Here is a 19,947-nt window from a genome sequence, read left to right on the forward strand (position 1 = left end):
AAATAATTCCTATGATTATAGTGGCACTTGATACCTTGTGAATGTGTTTTCTTATGGAACAAAAATGTTATTTGTGACACCATCGGCATCGACATTTGTTTTCTTCCAACAAGTGGAGGGAAAACATGCTTCAAAAAACCCAAACAATTACAATAGCTCTGAAATTGTCTGGCAACCAGTTCAGGGTGTATTCCGCCATCTCACACAAAGTCAGACGTAATAAGCTCCAGTTCAAACGCAATCCTAATGAGGACCAGTTGTATGGAAAATGGATGGATGGGTGTTGAAAAAAGCCTAAATAAGAGAGTGTGTCAGAAATGTTTATAGCCTGATGTTACATAAAATATATTTCAAATCCAAACTACAAATCACAAGTTTTCCCCTTGAAAGTAATCCCCCTGGATTCTAGCATGTACTCTCCTAGTCTTCAATTTCTTCATGAATTAAGTGGAGAGTTTCTTTCAGATTCCTGCACAGCTCAGTGCTCACGGCCATCTTGATACTGTCCATATCTTCAAAATGGGTGCCCTTGATGAAACCCATGTATTGATAGAAAAAAAAAAACACAGCCAGGTCGTGTAGATTCGTGTCATCAATCCCACTGTGAGGCTGACGTGCTAACCAGTCGACCAGCGTGCCGCCACCAGACAACTCATAATCAATAAATTTTACATTGCATTCATTTGTAATATTTGACATTTAAATATGTTGGAATGCAAGTACACATTTTTATAACCTCTAGGTACTGGTAAACATTGAATGCAAAAAAAAAAAAAAAAAAAGTGTGATTTTTCTCAAGGGCGGCCCAGTGGTCCAGTGGTTAGCGTGTCGACCTCCCAGTGCAAAGGTAGCGGGTTCAATTCCAGCTCTGGCCTCCCTGTGTGGAGTTTGCATCTTCTCCCCATGCCTGCGTGGGTTTTCTGCGGATACTCCGGTTTCCTCTCACATTCCAAAAACATGCATGGCAGGCTGATCGAACACTCAAAATTGTCCCTAGGTGTGAGTGTGGATGGTTGTTCGTCTGTGTGTGCCCAGCGATTGGCTAGTGACCAGTTCAGGATGTCCCCCGCCTACTGCCCGAAGATGACTGGGATGGGCTCCAGCACGCCCCGCGACCCTTGTGAGGATCAAGCGGATCAGAAAATGGATGGATGGATGGATTTTTATCTACCCTTGTGCAATGCAGTGGGACAGGTTTGGTTCTTGTCTTTTTTTATGTATTCATCATGGGAAATTAGGGTCGTCAAAATCTTGGCAAAATACATTTGTTCAAACAAAAACAGTTTGAAAGCTCCAGAGGAGGGTGGCTTGTGTTGTTTGTAATGTGACAAAATCCCAAAGTCCAAAATCTTACCGCATCGACCTTGATGTTGCACCCTGATGTTCTTGTGGTGCTTGCAGGCATACTGATGCAGCTCACACTCGTTGCGGTAGTCCTTTCCATCGCTGCCACACACCGTCTGCTCTGGTTTGCCCTCACAGCCCAGCGGGCACATGCATTTAGCCGACAAGCCGTCAGTGGACTGGACACAGGTGCTGCCGTAGCTGCAGGTCACCTCAGTGCAAGGGTCTTTGAGAACTGAAGGCAGGGAAAGGCAGGGGGGTGGGGGAGAATAGAAAAAAAAAAACAATAAGTCCAAAAGAGTGTGATTCTCACTCACACTGCTGCCAAACAATTGTACTTGAGGCCACTCGCTCCAACCGTCACAATGGACTATTTCATCGCATGGAGTCCATTGTATTTAAGTGGCGGCTAGTGCGCGTTGGAAGGCCCATTGCAGTATTTCAGAATGTCAAGAAGCACTTGACATCCCTCGGAGGGGACGTTCTGTCGCGGCTTTGTGTTCTGATTTAGAGCTTTGAATTCCAAACATGCTTTCCTGCCATGCTCCAGCGAGCTTTAATCGCTCTGGCCGAGAAGGGACCCATTGAATATTTACCTTGCCACAAATGAGTCCAACAGCGAGAAGAGAAAAATGGGAAAGGTATTCTCCCGGAGGACTTTGTTTTCAGCCTAATTAAACAGCGTGCCACTTGTCGCCGAATGATTCACTGGTGCAACTTTTCATTCTGCCGATGCTTGCTGCCACTAACAGGGGCTGTTCGATGGGCTCAGAAGCTCCACAAAAGGTAATGGAACGCAATCGGCATCCCGCAGATCAATTAATATTTACGAACGGCACATTTCACTGTATGCACTCGCATTAAAAGAGGGGTGTCATGCCGGAAAGCACTCCCATTTCCAAAACCTTACAAAATGGTTGTTCACCGTGGCCAGTAAAATGCTCCTTCCTTGTTGCAACAAACAGCTGGAATTCATACACAGTACGGTGAATTCACATGTACGCACGCACACAAGCGGGTAAGTCCACTTCCTTAGGTGGTCTCAACTCTAATTACAGTAATTGGTTGGGTTATCCACTTGAACAAACAGATAGGGGGGTGGGGGACACTGGTCAATACCGCCATGTATATGTAAGAGAGTTTCCTGAAAACAACATACTTATAGCTGCTCTGCCATTGGCTATTTTCCGAGCATCGTCCTGGCATCCCATTGGCTAAGAGGGACCTCTGACCGTATGTGTCTATGGATGGAGATAGATAGATATGTGTTTATCTAGTGTCCTCGTTATTCCCCTCGGGCCATGAGGTGTTCCGATAGTTTTATGTAAATGTGAATCACCCAGAAAAAGTGTTCGCTCACTATGCTGATTTTTGCCTTGGACATTTTCGAAGGATTGTTAAAAGCCGACAAAAGCAACCGTCCTAGGATCAGTTCTTTACAAAATGCCAGGCAAAAACCACTTCTGATAGAGAACATGAACTAAAGAGGGCAAAAAACAACAAGGACGCAGTTAAAAGTGAAATGAACATCATTTTTATTCTTTACTCTATTCATTGGTTTTTTTCAGATGATGCACAACTCACATTTATTGTGTAATAATCTAATTGTAACATATATTTGTTACATATTTTGATGCATTTTTATGCTTCATTAAACATTTATGTCTGAATTTTGGGGGACTTGGAACGGATTAGGACACTTACAGTACATGGAAAACGTGTCTACTTACAAAATTTTCTAGTTCAAACATTTCTTCCAGAACCAATTCATTTTGTAAGTAGAGGTACCACTGTTCTGTATATTGATATCAAAACTCAAATGAAACGCCGGACATGCGTTGCTGTTATGCACATAAATACCAACCATGCCCATAAGATGAGGAAGGATGAGTAGTATTGACCCTCTCGCTTAAATAAAAAAAAAAAAAAGAAAAAAGAAAAAGGAGGCTTCTTTTTGAAAACATGATCCTCAGCTTCTTGCCTTCGGGATGAAATGACACCACTGTCTTTTTAATAAGAGCCAGAGATGTGGGCAGAGATACTTTATGGATGTGTAAGAAGAAAGAGCGGCTATGAAGACTGCTCTTAATCAAAGCATATCCCCACTCGTTCTCTCTCACTCTCGTTCTCAAGATACATTTTCCTCCCTTTTATTTCCTGCTCCTGTCAAGTCCTTTGGAGGTTTAGAGAGCATTAAGACTTTGCTAACGAAAACTTTAGGAAACTTATATTTTTTAAATATTTAAATAAATATATCTTATTTTGTCGGAGTATTTCAAAAGGAACTCTAATTTAGAACCATTCAAGAGCAAGTTTCAAATCAAGCATGAAATAGCGGCTCTCAATTTGGGAAAACTGATGAAAATCATGTAGTCATCCGCGGCGGCCGTTTGATGGCAGCCATCGTGGCACTCTAATTAGGTCGGAACAATGAAGCGCTGATCATCCTCGGGTCCTAAAGTAATGACCTCGCTGAGGTTAAGCAGATCAGCTCAAAGGTTATGATCAGCCTCAACGGTACATGCAAAACAAAAATTCTAGCCTAACGCAGCGCTCCAAACTTCGGGTTTGCACCCAAGACCCGTCGCAGATCAGTTTTTATTGGGTAGCTGATTGTCAGAGTTGGTGAAAACCCTCGTTGAATTATATATATTGAAACTCAAATCACAAGCTAATGGAAGAAAATATTGAGGGATGAAATTGAGGGGCCATTTGGAAGGAGCAAAATGAGATGATTCTAGCCGCCAATTAAAGATATCTAGCAGATAGCGATCACTGGAGAAAATCCCAGCGCATTTTAAATGGCGACGATAATGACAAAACTGAAGATAAGGGGGGTGACAGATACACTGACAAGATAAAGATGCAGAGCAATGACATTTTAGCGCCATTGTGGTGAGACAGCATCTCCAAAGTCAGGATGATTGCGTGCGGCTTTGGTGACTGTTTGTTCTGAAGTTTGAAATGCAAAAGCAAGTTTTTAAATCATCCGTACCAGGGGGGAAAGTTCTTTTTTTTTGGTTAGCATTGGAAATAGGGTGACAAATTGCATTTCTTCCTAGCACATCAATTATAGTGATGAGAAAATGTATGTGTGGAGCAGAAGTGGGCATCTCTGGCGACGTCCATTTTTATGATCCACATTATGATTAAATATATGATATTGTATGCGGGCGGCCCGGTGGTCCAGTGGTTAGCGCGTCGACCTCACAGTGCAGAGGCGCAGGGTTCGATTCTGGCTCCGGCCTCCCTGTGTGGATTTTGCAGGTTCTCCCCATGCCTGTGTGGGTTTTCTCCGGGTACTCCGGTTTCCTCCCACATCCCAGAAACATGCACGGCAGGCTGATTGAACACTCTAAATCACAGGTGTCAAACTCAAGGCCCGGGGGCCAGATCCGGGCCTGCCAGGTCATTTTATGTGGCCCGCGAAAGCAAATCACGTGCCAACTTGCTAAAATCTGTACCGAAATGTCAAATTGTAATGTGTAATAAATAACATTGAGATTTTACAATAATTTTGTTACCCACTTTACACTCACTTGAACAATAATTGAACAAGCTATTGTAATTGACTTGACTGATCTCAAAACAAGCAATCTATTAATTTGTTGTGTACAAGTAATAATTTTGTTTTTTCACTGTCGTAGCGGCCCTCCGAGGGAAGACGTAACTCCAAATCGGCCCGCGACTAAAATCAGTTTGAAACCCCTACTATACATTGAGTGAGTTTGAGCTTGGATGGTTGTTCATCTCTGTGGGCCCTGAGCTTGGCTGGCAACCGGTTCAGGGTGTCCCCCGCCTACTGCTCGAAGACAGCTGAGATCGGCTCCAGCACCCGCCGCGACCTTTGTGAGGACAAAGCGGATCGGAAAATGGATGGATGGATATTATATGCTGAAGTGGAGGTCGGCGGTCTACTGAGTGCAAGCAGACCTTTGTCAGGTTTTTCAATAACGCTTGAATGATCCCGACAGTCAATGGCAGATGGACTGATGTGGTTTAAAATTTTTTTTAAATTCGATTAACTGCAGCCAACACTCGACGAATGACGTGATTGCGAGCAATGACATGGAAATAAGTCAGTCATATTGTCATGCAGAAGGTTGAAATCACTTAAACCACAGAGCAGACATTCTCAGTCGGTGGCCACGCCGTCAATGGTGATTCCAAACTGTGTCATTCAAGAGGGAAAAAAAAATATCTGAGTTTCAAGATTTCTAGACGTGGTGTTCACCAAATGCCACGGCGATACACCCGCAATTCAATGAGACGCATTAAAAATGTCAGAACGGCCCATTTAAAATATGCATTGGTTAATTTAAGGGTGTGAAAAAAAAAAAGATCTGAGATTATAAGTGTCCACTGTTGAAGTTGAGATCTGTTCTTTTACATTTTCATACATTTGTGCTTAACTTCATCTTACTCGTATGACAGTTCACATTTTGCCCGCAAAAGAAACTCATCACAATACCATCATCATATTTTTATACTTTGTACGCTGTTACAATTGTCTGTCATCTATTCTTTACAGAGTTGTCTGAAGATGGGCGGGAAGTTGTTTTGAAATCTGAACACATTGGAGCAGCATTCTGAAACGGATTGTGACCCACCTTCGGGATTGTATTAAGGCGAGATACATCCGCGCTACTTTCCGGCTAGTTTTAGCATGTTTTGTTCAAAAGTAGTTTATGAGGTGAGGAAAATACACTTCAAAGCTCTTCATGGTGATACCTTACGAGACTTAGTTACGAGATGACTGATGACAACTGAGAAGAATCAAGAGTAAGGAGAGGTGGATAATGTCTTCCTCAAAAAGTGGGGCAGAGGGGCTTTGGAATATGGGGGGCGATTACTGTGATCCTCTCCCATCTCATCCAAAGCCCAGGCAACCAGGAGGCAGGTGGGTTGGTGTATTAGGATGGGGATCAGCTCTGCTCTCTCAACCACTGTTTGCCACTGCAAAGTTTATGAATGCTTCATTCGGGACAGGAAATTGTCAGTAACATGCTGGTGTGAGCTGGCTCCCTGCTGACGTGGAATCAACAGCAGCCTGTGTGTGTGTGTGTGGGTGTGTGTCCATGCGGAGACTGATTGGCATTGCATGTGTCCTTTAAAAGGTGTGTGATGATGAGTTTGCAATGCGCATAAATGTGTTTTCGTGCATGCATGCGAATGAGTGGGCTGCTTCCTGTAGTGCAGGCGCAGAGATGGAAGGGGGAAGATGGGGTGACTGGAGCGGGGGGTAAGGGGGAGGGGGGAGCTAATCAAATGCAATGATGCGATGTGGGAGAACTTGGCAGTGTGAGTTCTAATCAAGAACCCCCAACCTTCCAGCAGCAGGAGAAGAAGAGAGGAAAATGGCAACAAAGGTAACAGTGACATGAAGGAGAGGGAGTCGTTTGAAAAACATGGTAAAAAAAGGAAACTGAACATTCACAGATGCTCACTGGGGGGGAAAAGAAAATTCTCTCTCTCTCTCTCTCTCTCTCTCTCTCTCTCTCTCTCTCTCTCGCTCTCTCTCTCTCTCTCTCTCCATCTCCATAATAAAAGCTTTGTTAGCCGTACATATGTATTAAAACATGTTACATTATTTACAAAAAAATGTATTATCAAGTGTTCATATGAATATGAAAAAACATACATCACTCAGTCGTAACTTCAACGATAAATGACAAAGGTGTATTGTGACACCGTCCCATATGAATTTGGGAAATGAAAACAATACAACTGTATTTTCGTCGTTTGACAAAGTTATGATGACACGTATTTTGCTATGTTAGAATCTTACCGCTTTGGATTTGAGTTTGCTTATATAACATGATGAGCTGTGTACAATATTTTCTTAGGCCTTTCTTGATATCTCTTATTGAGGCTGCTCCTTCTTTTGGAATAAGTACCACAAAAAAAAAAAAATAAATTAAATGCATGCCCAGTGATTACGCTTTAATGACTGCTATACTGAGATATGATTTTTTTTTTAATACAGCCCATTTATTAGACCTCATTAGATTGTGCTGGTGGTCTTAATGTTTTGCTCGGTTGGCCAACATGAATTTTTAAACATGTTAAAAAAAAAAAAAAAAAAATTAAACATGGAAAAAGTACTGAACTTTTTTTCCTGCAAACTGTTTGTTTTTGCTTACAATCTTAATTTTTATTCCTGCTACCCATTACCAACGAGATCCAACTAAAAGAACATCCAAGAAAGTACAAACACTGTTTGTTTTTGGCATTGATAGAATCTATGTCGAATTATTATGCTACTTGTTAATTTTTCGTTGCTTAATCAATGAAATATATTTTTTTAATGATCGTTTTTACAATGTCCAACTCAAGTGTGCTTTTTAATGAACTCTTGCAGTTTGGGACAATTACCATTTGTTATCACATCAAAAATTATTTTTAGGTATTCATGATACGTTTTATGAGTTTTATTCCAAAAACATGATTTGAAAGTGGAAAGACAATCACGTTAAAAAAAAAAAAAAAAAAAGTGGAAATGTGAAGATTTTACACATTCAGACGCAAAGGCAAGATTCAAATTAAATCAATTAAGAATGTATTTAATGACAGTATTCTATCATTTATATTTTTATTAGAGCTATGTTCCTATGGAAACAGTGAACCAGTGCCCGTTTTCATTCAGTCAATTTAATGAAATTCGAATGAACAAACTGAGACAAAAGAGAGACTCAAATAATGTCAGAGCTTGGGATGAAGCAATGAAAGTTAATGTTAAGGCTGAAGGAGAAAATGTGGAGAAAGGATGTGGAGCAATGCAAGTGGTAATAAGACTGAAAGGTGCAGAAAAGAGATAAGGGAAAGGGTCAGGGCGCTGTTGAAGAGGACAAACTCTGAAGAAATAAACAAAATTAATGTGTGGAAAAAAAGTAAATACAGACGATGACATGAATCCAAAAGAGAGAATGGGGGGAGTAGGCCGAAACGACGAGAAGGCCAAAGGGTTAATATTGCTTCATCTTTCTCAACACAAGGCCCACTGGAGGATAATTCTCCATGTTTGATGTCGTTCTTCAAACAGTCCCACTCAACTGAGACCCACTTTTTTTTTCACTCACTTTGCTGGGTTGCCCTTGAGAATGCAGGGCGAACCATAAAATCTTCTCATCATTCATCATTTCCAAAACAGAGCATGCCGGCGTATGTTTCTCCAATTTCATTTCACTCGCAACTTCAACTTTTGAGGGTAAAAGCGTCGACAGCAACAAGACTGATTATTACATCTGCTGAGGATTAGGTTTGGGAAATAATTTGGGAAACCTCAGTGCAGGGGAATGGTGGTATGGAGACCACCAATAATAGGGTACACAAATCTTATAATTACTACCGGAGGATGTGGCTTCCCATTAAGATATTAACCCTTTCATGCACCAATAATGATAACCCGTAACCTGATAACATGATCAGCTGTCCACTGTAGTAACCGCTGTCCCTGGGGGGGTTAAAATGACCCATTGGTAGTACAGCCAAGTATTGGCCACTTATATATACACATCACAAAATCCATCCATCCATCCATCCATTTTCTAATCCGCTTCTCCTCACAAGGGTGTGCTGGAGCCTATCCCAGATGTCATCGGGCAGTCAGAGAGGTACACCCTGAACCGGTTGCCAGCCAATCGCAGGACACACATAGACGAACAACCATCTGTGCTCACAATCACACCTAGGGACAATTTAGAGTATTCCATTCGTCTGCCATGCATGTTTTTGGAATGAGAGGGAACCGGAGTACCCGAAGAAAACCCACGCAGGCACGGGGAGAACATGCAAACTCCACACAGGGAGGCCGGAGCCGAAATCGAATCCTGCACCTCTGCACTGTGAGGCCAGCGTACTAACCGCCCTTCTAAAGTCTTTGCAAACCATTAATGCACACTTATGACCATCACTATAATAATCCCATTCCAAGCCATTACACATAGATGTACTCCATATGAATGCATTATAGGCTACACAAAACTGGAGCAGTATAATTCCAAGAAATACACCCACAGTTGCAATCTTTAGTCTGTTTCTACGCTGGCACGTATGCAGATAGTCGCCGTGTCTTACTGCAGTTTGCATTGCGTGGATTGCATGCTTGTATAGGGGACTTCAAACAAGAATGTATATTTAATCTGCGAGTGCGTGCCCACATACGGGTGCATAAGGGTAGTACTGCTGTATTCATACCATATATAGCGTATCGACACACACGCACACATGCAGTGTTAGTCTGGCCAAGATCTGGTTATGAATACCAAGCAAAAAAAAAAAAAAAAAAAAAGAAATCAACACCTTGGGGAAATGAGAGCAGGGAAATGGAGTTGCATACCATGACCCCGTGGCTCTCTTTGTGTTAGTGTGAGCGTGCATAAATGTGTTAAATAATCCCCCAAGAGAGATTTGATTTGTCTGTGTTTTTGTATATCTGGGCAATTGTGCAATGCGCGTTACTGCTTATGACAGCAGCAGCAAGACACGAGGAGATGGTATCTTTCAGAGGCAAAGGAGGAGGAAGGGAGCGAAGAAAATTGATCGGACGAGCTGAGCGCTAATCTGCATGTGTAATTTCTGCTATCAAGATTTTTCTGGAGTTTTGCTCAGAATCACGTCACACGATACTGACTGACCTTTTGTAGACCTTTCGCCAGTCTGGAGATTTTCAAGGTTTCTAATATATGCTAACGTTACGTTTGTCTTATAATAATAAGAAGGCCTTCAGTCGCGGCCATGTCTGGATGACTCACTTAAGTTTCGTAGCGAAAACTCACATACGTCACGTCATATTTTAGTCATCAAAGAACCACGTTTAGCTCGTCATTGTCTCATTTTCGCCATGAAAAAAAGGGGCATTAACGAAATAATTTCGTCATTCTGGACGAAAACAACACTGGGCCAGCATTTTATTTGAAGGTGCCTTTCTTGGCACTCAAGGACATTGTATAATGCCACATTATATTTAATGAAAGAACAATAAAAATTGGAATGAGAGTGAAAAAAAACCCAGAAAGGGGCAGATCAAAAATGATCGGTCGAGTAGGAAGTTTTAAACACGTGCGTTTTGAGCAATGATACGAATTGAGTGAAAGAGTCTCCTCCCAAGTGCCACCGTGTTCTTGGTTCATGCATTCATACGTTTGCCATGTGTGCAATCAGTGGGGGGGGGGGGGTGGGACGCACTGAACCGATGTCAAACTGAGCGTGGGCTTGTTTGTGCTGGTATGTCATCGCAATATCCTTTTGTGAAGGGGACGTCAAGACAAAGCAAACTGCAGGTGCGAATGAAGAGCAATTACGTGCAATGACAGCAGCCGCAGTTCATTCATTCTTTGTGGATTCGGGCCCAGAGTGATGCATCTCCGCCATCTAGCAGAGGGTGTTACCAAACCAATATAACAAGTGGGGAGAAGAGGGTACAAAAGAGCGCATGAGTGTCAGAAACAAAGCTGAGAGATACTTTGGCTTGGAGGTTTCCTGACCTTAGCGCTCTTCGCCATAGCTCATTTAGAAGGGGATGAATCTGCGCTTTCTACAGCCCAGTTCAAAAAAAAAATCTGACCAAAAACATAAAACCAAGAAAAGCAACCGAGGTAGCAACTTGCCTGATTTAAGGCTCCTTCACTTTACAAGTTCAGGTGCAAAACTAACTTTTTTGTATCCCTCGAATCAGTCAGTGTTTAGCTGCAGGATTGTGTTGTTCCCAAAATCTTCCATCTGCATGCTCTCTGTAATACGGAATGGGTGCAGCACACACAGCGACACAACCTAACTTGACTGAACTTTCGCGCAGTGTGTAAATAGTGTTACAGTGAAACTCCTCTACAACGAAATCATGTTTGCAGCAAGAAATTTTTCACAACAGGGGGTTTTTCACTGTAGCAAATTTGATCTCAGATGTAAACACACACACACGCACGCACGCCCACACACACACACACACACACACACACACACACACACACACACACACAAAACATGCACCAAATCCCAATGTCATTCTCAGCCAACTTCATCCACATGCACACTTGCATTCTGCACTGCCCGCTGTGCTTACACAAAGCAAAAGTAAGGACGAATGAAAAGTCCCTGTTCCACAACAGTGAATACACAAGATGACTTCTCCAGCAATTCCCGCTTTCTCTCTGGAAGAGAGAGTCACAGCACGTGCGGTCTGGGAAGGGGTACATTGTATATTCCTGGCAATCAGAGCAGCCCCCTTTTCCCCAGACCGTAGTGAAGCTCCCTAATGTCAACCCCACATTACACAATTAATAAGGCTGAAAACAAAGAGGAGTTCATTTACAACAGGAGGTACAGTGCGGCCAACTTTGCAGTCCCCTCTAAAGCTGAGCTTTTTAAAAAAACGACTAGCGACATGAACTTCTGTTAAATAACAGACAATATGAGTGGATTCATTCTCACGTCGGTTTATGGATGATAAAAAAGTTATCCAGTTGAAGGCAATCACGGAGTCAGCCGCGCTGAACATTGCCAAAGACATGATGTGCATTGACATCAAACGCAAATGCAATGATTTAGTGACGTGGTGACTTTGGAGTGCAGATATGCAAGTATTCTGCCAAGGTCGCTTTGCCTTACATGCATAATTCTACATGAGGAAAGACCATCAGAGAGCTGGAGGTGCCGGGTTTCAACGAAGTCATGCATTGACAGCTTTTTAACATTTACAGTGTGATTGGATTTTACCAATAAGAAGTACTGTTCACATTTTCCTGAAAAAAATAAGAAATAAGTTCAAGGGAACCTCAACATAACAGACAATTGGGGCTAAGGGTCGCCTGTGAAAGACGACTGTACATTGCAACAAAGTACTTTCCAGTTTAAAATTATTGCTTTGTTCTTTTTGTAGCCTATACATTTTTATTACAGTGTAAAATTATTTTAAGTATTGATAAAAAAAAAAAGAATCCTGCAACTGTTTATTATTATTGTTCTGTACCAAAACCAAATATGGCCTACTCAAGAGATGATTAGCGCCCGAGTTGAAAACAGCCGTCGATACGAATCGGTAGACGCAAGATGCTTCTTTTGAGCTGCGCGCTTACGGCGATGCTAGGCTAATGTCCATGCTTTGTATTACCTTTTCCTTTTCGTCATTTGAGTCATGTCGGGATCTGGTGAGCAGCAACAGTAACTATCTAACATTTTTAGGTCACACAAATCCACGAATGAGAAAAATGTAAAGTAATTCCGGCACATCAGTATATTCTTAATTTGAAACTTTATAATATAGACAATACTTTTCCATTAAATAGTAAAACATCGAGGACACTTAATTGTGAATGTTTTTTTTTTTTCCCCAACCTGGCTTTTTCCAGCTCTCCACTGAGTGCCGTTGGCTTCTCGTTGTTATCAGGTTCTCACTTTAAACGGAGCCTCTCCTTTTAATTTTGATCATATCTGAGGCCATTCATCTTTTAACCACGTGACCGTCAAGACATGAAAACGAGACGATTTTGACTGAAGAACAAAATGAGGATAATGAAGAAGCTTGCCCTGAGCTGGTCAGAGCCATTAAGAAGCGGGCGATGTAAATACAGTATTAGATGGACAAGTGAGGGCAAGCAGAAGCCCTCATCTCCAAAAAAAAAATGTGGCCCACAGGAGAGGACGAACACGTTAAATGTTCTAATAGCCTCTTTGCTGAGATGAGTGAGATGCTCAGTGAATGTGATGATTTGCCCACTTGTCAGCTTAAGGGGAGTGTGCAGTCAGAGCGGCTATGTTGCCATCACAGTGATGACAGTGAGGTAGAAAACCAAACACGAGTTGTTATATTCAGCTGCCTTTCTAAAGGGTGACACATGACTGAGGTTTTTATAAGTGGAACGGTTGTCAACAGCTGACCTGATAGTAGAAGGGAAAAAAAAATGATGGAGTCGGAATTGCCTGCCTACAATATGGAGGTGTTGCATATTATAATTCCTCCCAAAACTTGTCATGCTTTCTTCTTCAACTGCTTCAATTGACTTTATTCAGAGTTCAGTCATTATATAACTTGCCGATTATTTTCATTTCAAGATGAATAAATGAAATTCTTCGTCAGCACAGTGGTCGACTGGTTAGCACTTCGGCCTCACAGTGTTGAGGTGCAGGGTTCAATTCCAGCTCCGGGCTTCCTGTGTGTAGTGTGCATGTTCAACCCGTGCCTGCGTGGGTTTTCTCCGGGTACTCGGATTTCTGGTTTGCCAACTAATTCTTAAATTTAGTTGATGTGCTGTGCAAAAATCATGAGACTCTGCCACACAAAGCCTACATTTTGCTGTCATTTGGTTATGTTTACATTTGGACATTAAGGTCGGGCGAAATTATTTCGGGCTAATGATCATTATTTTCATAGTCGATTTTTCTGTTGATTATTTTGTCGATTGTTGGATTAATTTGATGAAAAATGTTCAATTATGGAAATTGAGCATTTTCTTTCATCAAATTTTTGTTACAAACAGGAAATGATTTCAAGTTGACAAGGCAGAGAATGCTCAAATTATGATTCAGTTCCTGGTTTGGACCGTGGCATGTCAGAAAATTGCCAAAAATGCTCAAAAAAGCAAAAGCAGATGCTTCGAAATGTTTTATTTTTAAATGTAATAATTTTATTCTAATGAACATGAGAATCCACTTACTTTGATGGAGCACAACAGAAATCTGACAATATTTGCTCTTCAGAGGCAGATTAATCGATTAGCACAACATTGATATTAATTCACTTGGTCATCGATTAGTAGTTGATGAATAAATCAATCATTGCTCTTGTAATATAATTACAATAATTTTGCTGTTTTGTCCACAAAAAAAAAAAAAACCCTGGAAGCACAAAAAGTTGTATTTAAGGCACCTTACATATGTATTGCTTCTAAACATAAATGTGACGATGTGCGGAAAAATGCACATTTTCTTTGGTGACTGCGCTGCAGAAAAGACTGACTAGTTGATTTGAATCAGACATGACAGCTTGTCAGAAATCTTGCCACTTCATTTACCTCCATGAAAACCTGCCAAACACTTTCGAACCGGCAGATGAGGACATTTTACAATGTAATGCAACTGACAGGTTACTTGGAATACACCTCAGTCCGTCAGATTGTTCACCCTGTGCACGCTCCGTATTCTATAATCCTGATCTACGCTGCTGATGAGGCCCGAAAGGCTATAATCTCCAGCAGAGTGACCCGTCTTGAGCTAAGAAGCGCTTGGCGTCACATGACCTCCAAGTAACACTTATTTTTACTCTCTCACTCAAATACGCAGACATCGGCAGTGAGACTATTGGTGAATTCAAGGGAAATCAGATTGATGCCAACTGGTCAGCAAATTAAGGAGACCTACTGAAGTCAAACACAGATCATTTTTGTAGGTCATTTTTTTCCCGGAATTGAAATCAATTTCCCTTTCAGAAGCCATGGAAATAGACTGCGTCCAATGCAGCATTGTCTGCGTTCGCAAAACAGATTTAATGTGGCATACAACAAACAGTTTGGAAAAGGATGGATGGATTTATGATGAGCTAGTTAACTAGTATGTACACAAATATAGACTTGAATTTTGAGTGCCCTGACTTAGTTTTTCATGTCACGATCTGTCACTTGATCTTTTTTTTTTTTTGCTTTGCTTTGTGTCACAAGATAGTCAAAAAAGCTTCAGATACAACACTGCTCGAGTGAACTGCGGAAAAAAAAGACTCACAGCAGTCGCTGGTGCAATTTACATTTCTTTTGAATGACAAAAAAAAGGAAATACAAAAATGAAACACTTGCTGGCGGCTAAATTTTGCTTTTGAAGACTAGTTGATTTGTTTAAATTCTCCTGTATTCTTTTTTAATATTCTTTTACACAATACAGTGCTATAATTGTTTGTGAAAAACAAATAATACAAAAAGTAGTTGCCATATTTAGGGCCTGAAGCAGGTTAGCTTAATAGAATGTCAATTAATTTCAATGACAAACAATAGCTAACAATAGCTAACTCGAATTGAGATGCAAATTGGCCAAAATAAAATAAAATCTCAGATATTGTTTATTTATTTATTAATTTATTACAAAAGTCACATTGCTGACTTTCAAATGATTTTTTCCCCTCCTTTTCGTGGAGAAATGACTTTTCTTTGTTTTTTCCAGGCATATCTTTTTCCGGGATAGAGTCGTACAGGTGAAGCAAATATGTATGACTTGTTAGCACATACCTCGGGTCAAAGTTGTTCAACATGTTGGGAAAGAAAAAACCTGCTTTTGCAATTTGCAAATTTTCAGCACGATTGATTTCATGATTGCCTTCGACTGGGCCTTTATCCTGTCATACAGAAAGGAATGTGAAAATGATTCTGCTCATGGGGTTGCCTGTTTCTTAGATAAAATTAATGTCACTAGACACTTTTTTTAAAGTCACTGGAGCATTTAGAAAAATCATTAAATGTAATCAAACCAAATTGCTAATTTGGCAACATTGACTGCATTTGTAATGTAGCTACTCTCTGTTCACAGCCATGTGTTCAGTGTAACCAGTGCACATCAGTTGAAATGAAAAGGTAACGTAAGTGAAGTATCTATTCACGTTCACCATGAAATGTCTTCAAAACCCCACCTGAGTTCTGTCAGGGGGGCCTTTGAGGCAATAAGGGCTGTCTGTTTTCCCTCCGCTCTAATTGTGACCTTTTCAAAACAAGCATTTTAATCCCTAAGTGAAATTCAGCAAGACAACCATCATCATTATCATCATGAGAATTGATGTGCTTATTTATACTGTTTTCGCAGTGACCACATGCTGTTTGTTGCCTGCGGTAATTGTTCTGCTCCTGCTGCACAGGGGACACATGCAGATTTGGCTTTCAAGTCTTTTTTATTTTTATTTTGTTTTACTCGGTGGTTCCTCAATCATCGGTCGGCTCTTTCATCTCCATCTACGGCGAATGTTTCAGTTTACGCCCGTTTCAATGTTATTTCTAACCTCCCTCTTCCGTGGCCCTGCCGCTTCGGCCCGCCCATTCTTTGCCCCTTTTTATCTCCTTCGCTTCCTCTTCGCCTGCGGTGACCACTCACCGAGCTTGTTATTAGTAGCAGAAGCCAACCTGCAATGTAATCCTACCCTTGGAATAAGCGCTGGAACCACACTGGTTGGACCACGTGAGGCCGACAGAACATTGCAACGGTAGTCTCGGTGTGTTGAGGGTACATGTGGTGTCTCAGCTTTGGTTTTGTCTACATAGTGGCGAAATATATGAAAAGGAGACTGGAAAAGATTGAAAAGTTTGCTTTGTTGGGAGAAAGACAGAACTGCAAAGCTGTGCTGTTCGGACAGATCGCAACGGGGATTCATTAAGGTGACAATAACAAGCAATTAAGCGCCACTCAGAGACCTGTGGTGTGGAGGAAATCACGATATGTTCTCCACCATCAAAAGTGCCAGATCTAAATCCATAATTTTCACAATATTATTATTTTACTGCCTGAAATTAGATGCTATTTAATTTGACTTCCCATGTACAGGCCACATACGCATGATGTGGACAAAAAGCTTTCTGTTAAAGAAACAATAAAAAAACAGCAACTGGAATAATATACAATGAAATATAAATTTGAAAAAAAAAAGGGCCGAATAGAAATCAGACGTTGCTTGATGTTTGTGATCCAACAGAATTAGTCTTTCAGTTATGCGAAATGAATTTCGCAACTGTCAACCAGTATTTTGGCAATCGTACCATTTTCCCCAAATGCACGATGGTCAGCACGCCCCTGGTTCTTGTACACGATTATGTTACGGTATTAGAGTTTCAGTGTACCTACTTTTGTAGCCTGTGATTGTTCATACGCAGTCAAAATAAGTACAGTACATACTGTAGCTTGTAATTAGAAGAAGAGCGATTCTGTTGTTGCCATTGCAAACGTGCATGAACTAATGTAAAATATTGGTGGACGTCCCATGTTGCCTCAGTGTCCGCACAAATATTACTGTAGTACCGTATTTTCCGGATTATAAATTGTAGTTTTTTTGCGTTTTTTTTCATAGTTTGGGCAAGGCTGTGATTTATACTCTGGAGTGATTTATATGTGAAATTCTTGACATATTATGATTATTTTACATGTTATTTTCACATTAAACCACAAGAGGGCGCTCTAGGCCTGTGCTGATAAATCAATGATGACGTAAGCGACGTAGAAGAGGAAGTGCCACATCTTCTGCCTCCGGAGTTGGCGGAGTTGTTTAAAACTGACAAGATTTCATTGGATTTAGTGGTTTGGAGTGATGGTTTGGTAAACTTGTGAGCATGTTCTTCATGCTATAGCTATCTGAATAACTCTTATGTTATGTGAACATACCAGGCACGTTCTCAGTTCATTGTTTATGCGTCATGTACAGTATTTTTAGCATATCGTACACTCATTCAGCCTGTTGTTCTCTATTTTATTTTTATTTTAAATACCCTTTCAAGATGCCATGTCTGTTCTTGGTGTTTGATTTTGTCAAATAAATGTCCCTAAAAAATATGACTTATACTCCAGTGCGACATATGTTTTTTTTTTTCCTTGATATTATACATTTTATGGCTGGTGCGATTTATAATCCGGAAAATACGGTAACCACAAAATTACTTCTGTTAAATGCAAAGTTTTGGTTTGTCGATTGTTGGCCCGGCGGTGGTACTTACAGCACGGCCCCTTACGCAGCACCTTGATGCGTCGCTGGGTCTGGCACTGGGCTTTCTCCAGCTCGCACTCGTTGCTGTAGGTGGACGAATCGGAACCACACACGGGCGCCACCAAGGACGGACATTCGCCTCTCTTGCAGACGCACTCTGCGTTGGCAGGGTCGTTCGGGTCTCGCTCACACACGGCGCCAAAGCCACACAACTTCCCTCGGCAGCCTGAATAGGAGACAGTTTGGTCGGTCTTAGGAATGATTTGGTACAAATTCATATAATGAGTGATAAGGTCTTTGTAAAACATAACTGTGTCCTATAATCACCTATTGCAATAAAATACTATAAAAAGGATATCTTCACATTCCTAGTGTGTCAAAAACAATTAGTCTAACACATTAATGTTGGCACAGTTGTGATGTTATTTAAAACATTGGAGCCTGTTCAGGATATTTTGCGTGTGAGGTTAGTTGTTACATTGTTCAGCAAAATGTACTCTAAAACCACAACACTGTCATCGTTTTATGATTCGTTTACTGGTGTGGTGCACAGTATGTCAGAAAATAAGCAAACATGTTGATCACTGTTTTCCCAAGTAAAGAGAGATATTAACTATAACTCTGTCTTTTTTTTTGATGCGACACAATGATCAGTCTGCTTTTATAGAGGAATAAAAAAAAATCTGAAAAAAAAACTGCCGAGAGGCTGAAATTTTGAGGATTTGGACAATTCTATGACTCAAAATCATTAATTGTTTTTCAAAAAGAATCATTGGTTAATTTGATAACCAACTGGTTGTTGATTCATCGTTGCATCTCGACAATAAACAAACCAGCAGTGACGAGAATCTCTTGGGCAGAGGTAATAAGGGATTCAAACATGAAGCAATGACAACTGTGAAAACAACAATGCCACACTCCCAACTTTGTCCTTAGCTTCATGACCAGATATAAAAATGACACACTGCTGCGAACATAAACCAAACAGGCAGACTACAACATGTGCATGCGCTTGTGCTTCAATGTAGTGTGAACATAAAACACCAAGTTAGAAACTAATTGACCCGTGTAGTGGCAGCTCCAGCTGGTGGCACGACACACTCACTTTGAGGGCCTCTTGCCAGCCAGCTGGCGATGCGTCTTTGCAAAAAATAAATACACTCTCAAAGGTGCCTGACCTGATCATCACTCACTGGGACCAATTCCCACTCACAAGAGTCTACAAAGCCAAAACATGAAACATGTTACATGAACACCTACTTGCACACAGATAGCCACTTCTTATCAGTGGCCCTCAGGCCGAGACTTCAAGCAGTCCGGCATGTGCACTTGGACCGGCCGCTGGGTTTTGCTAAAGTAGATCGACAGTTTGATACACATCGCACGCGCTCACAAACACAGGCCATCTGTGTGCAAACAGTCTACCTTCTCCCTCAAGGCAACTTATTCTTTCCTGAGAGTGATAGTTTTTGTGTGTGTGTGTGTGTGTGTGTGTGTGTGTGTGTGTGTGTGTGTGTGTGTTTAGACATGTCCACTCTTCTCAGTGGGAGAATGATTGACCGCTACCTGAGCTCACTCTCTTTTGTCTCTAGGAAAAAGTTTTGTGTATGCGCGCGCATGTGTGTGTGTGTGTGTGTGTGTGTGTGTGTGTGTGTCTGTGTGAGAGAGAGAGACGTGTGAACTCAAAATATGGCAGATAGTGGTGAATGCATTGACTCATTTAGCGCCATTGAACTGTCAACCAAGTTAGCATTTAGCATTAGCTAAAGTAATAACACAACCGCTAGTCACTGGTCATTGACTAGCGATTAAATTCCGTGTATTTAGTTCCTGGTGAAAATTTGCCACGTTTGAATGAGAGACGAACAAAACATAAAGAGAGTTTAGGAGTCAAGAAACGTCTTAATATATGTAACAACAGTAGTGATGCAAGCAGAGTGCCAAAG

General features: G+C 41.2%; 1 protein-coding gene across 1 annotated transcript in view; it reads right to left on the minus strand.

Annotated features, from left to right (window-relative positions):
* Positions 1 to 19,947, minus strand: part of agrn (agrin) — a 264,537-nt gene that overhangs the window by 116,282 nt on the left and 128,308 nt on the right. The window contains exons 5-6 of the mRNA XM_019862967.1: positions 18,012 to 18,227; positions 1,355 to 1,579 (exon numbers count right to left, since the gene is read on the minus strand). Coding sequence (XP_019718526.1) covers positions 1,355 to 1,579; positions 18,012 to 18,227 — 441 coding nt within the window. The remainder of the gene's footprint in view (positions 1 to 1,354; positions 1,580 to 18,011; positions 18,228 to 19,947) is intronic.

The sequence above is a fragment of the Hippocampus comes genome, unplaced genomic scaffold (assembly GCF_001891065.2).
Source record: "Hippocampus comes isolate QL1 unplaced genomic scaffold, H_comes_QL1_v1.1 scaffold1, whole genome shotgun sequence".
In the NCBI taxonomy this organism is placed as follows: Eukaryota; Metazoa; Chordata; class Actinopteri; order Syngnathiformes; family Syngnathidae; genus Hippocampus; species Hippocampus comes.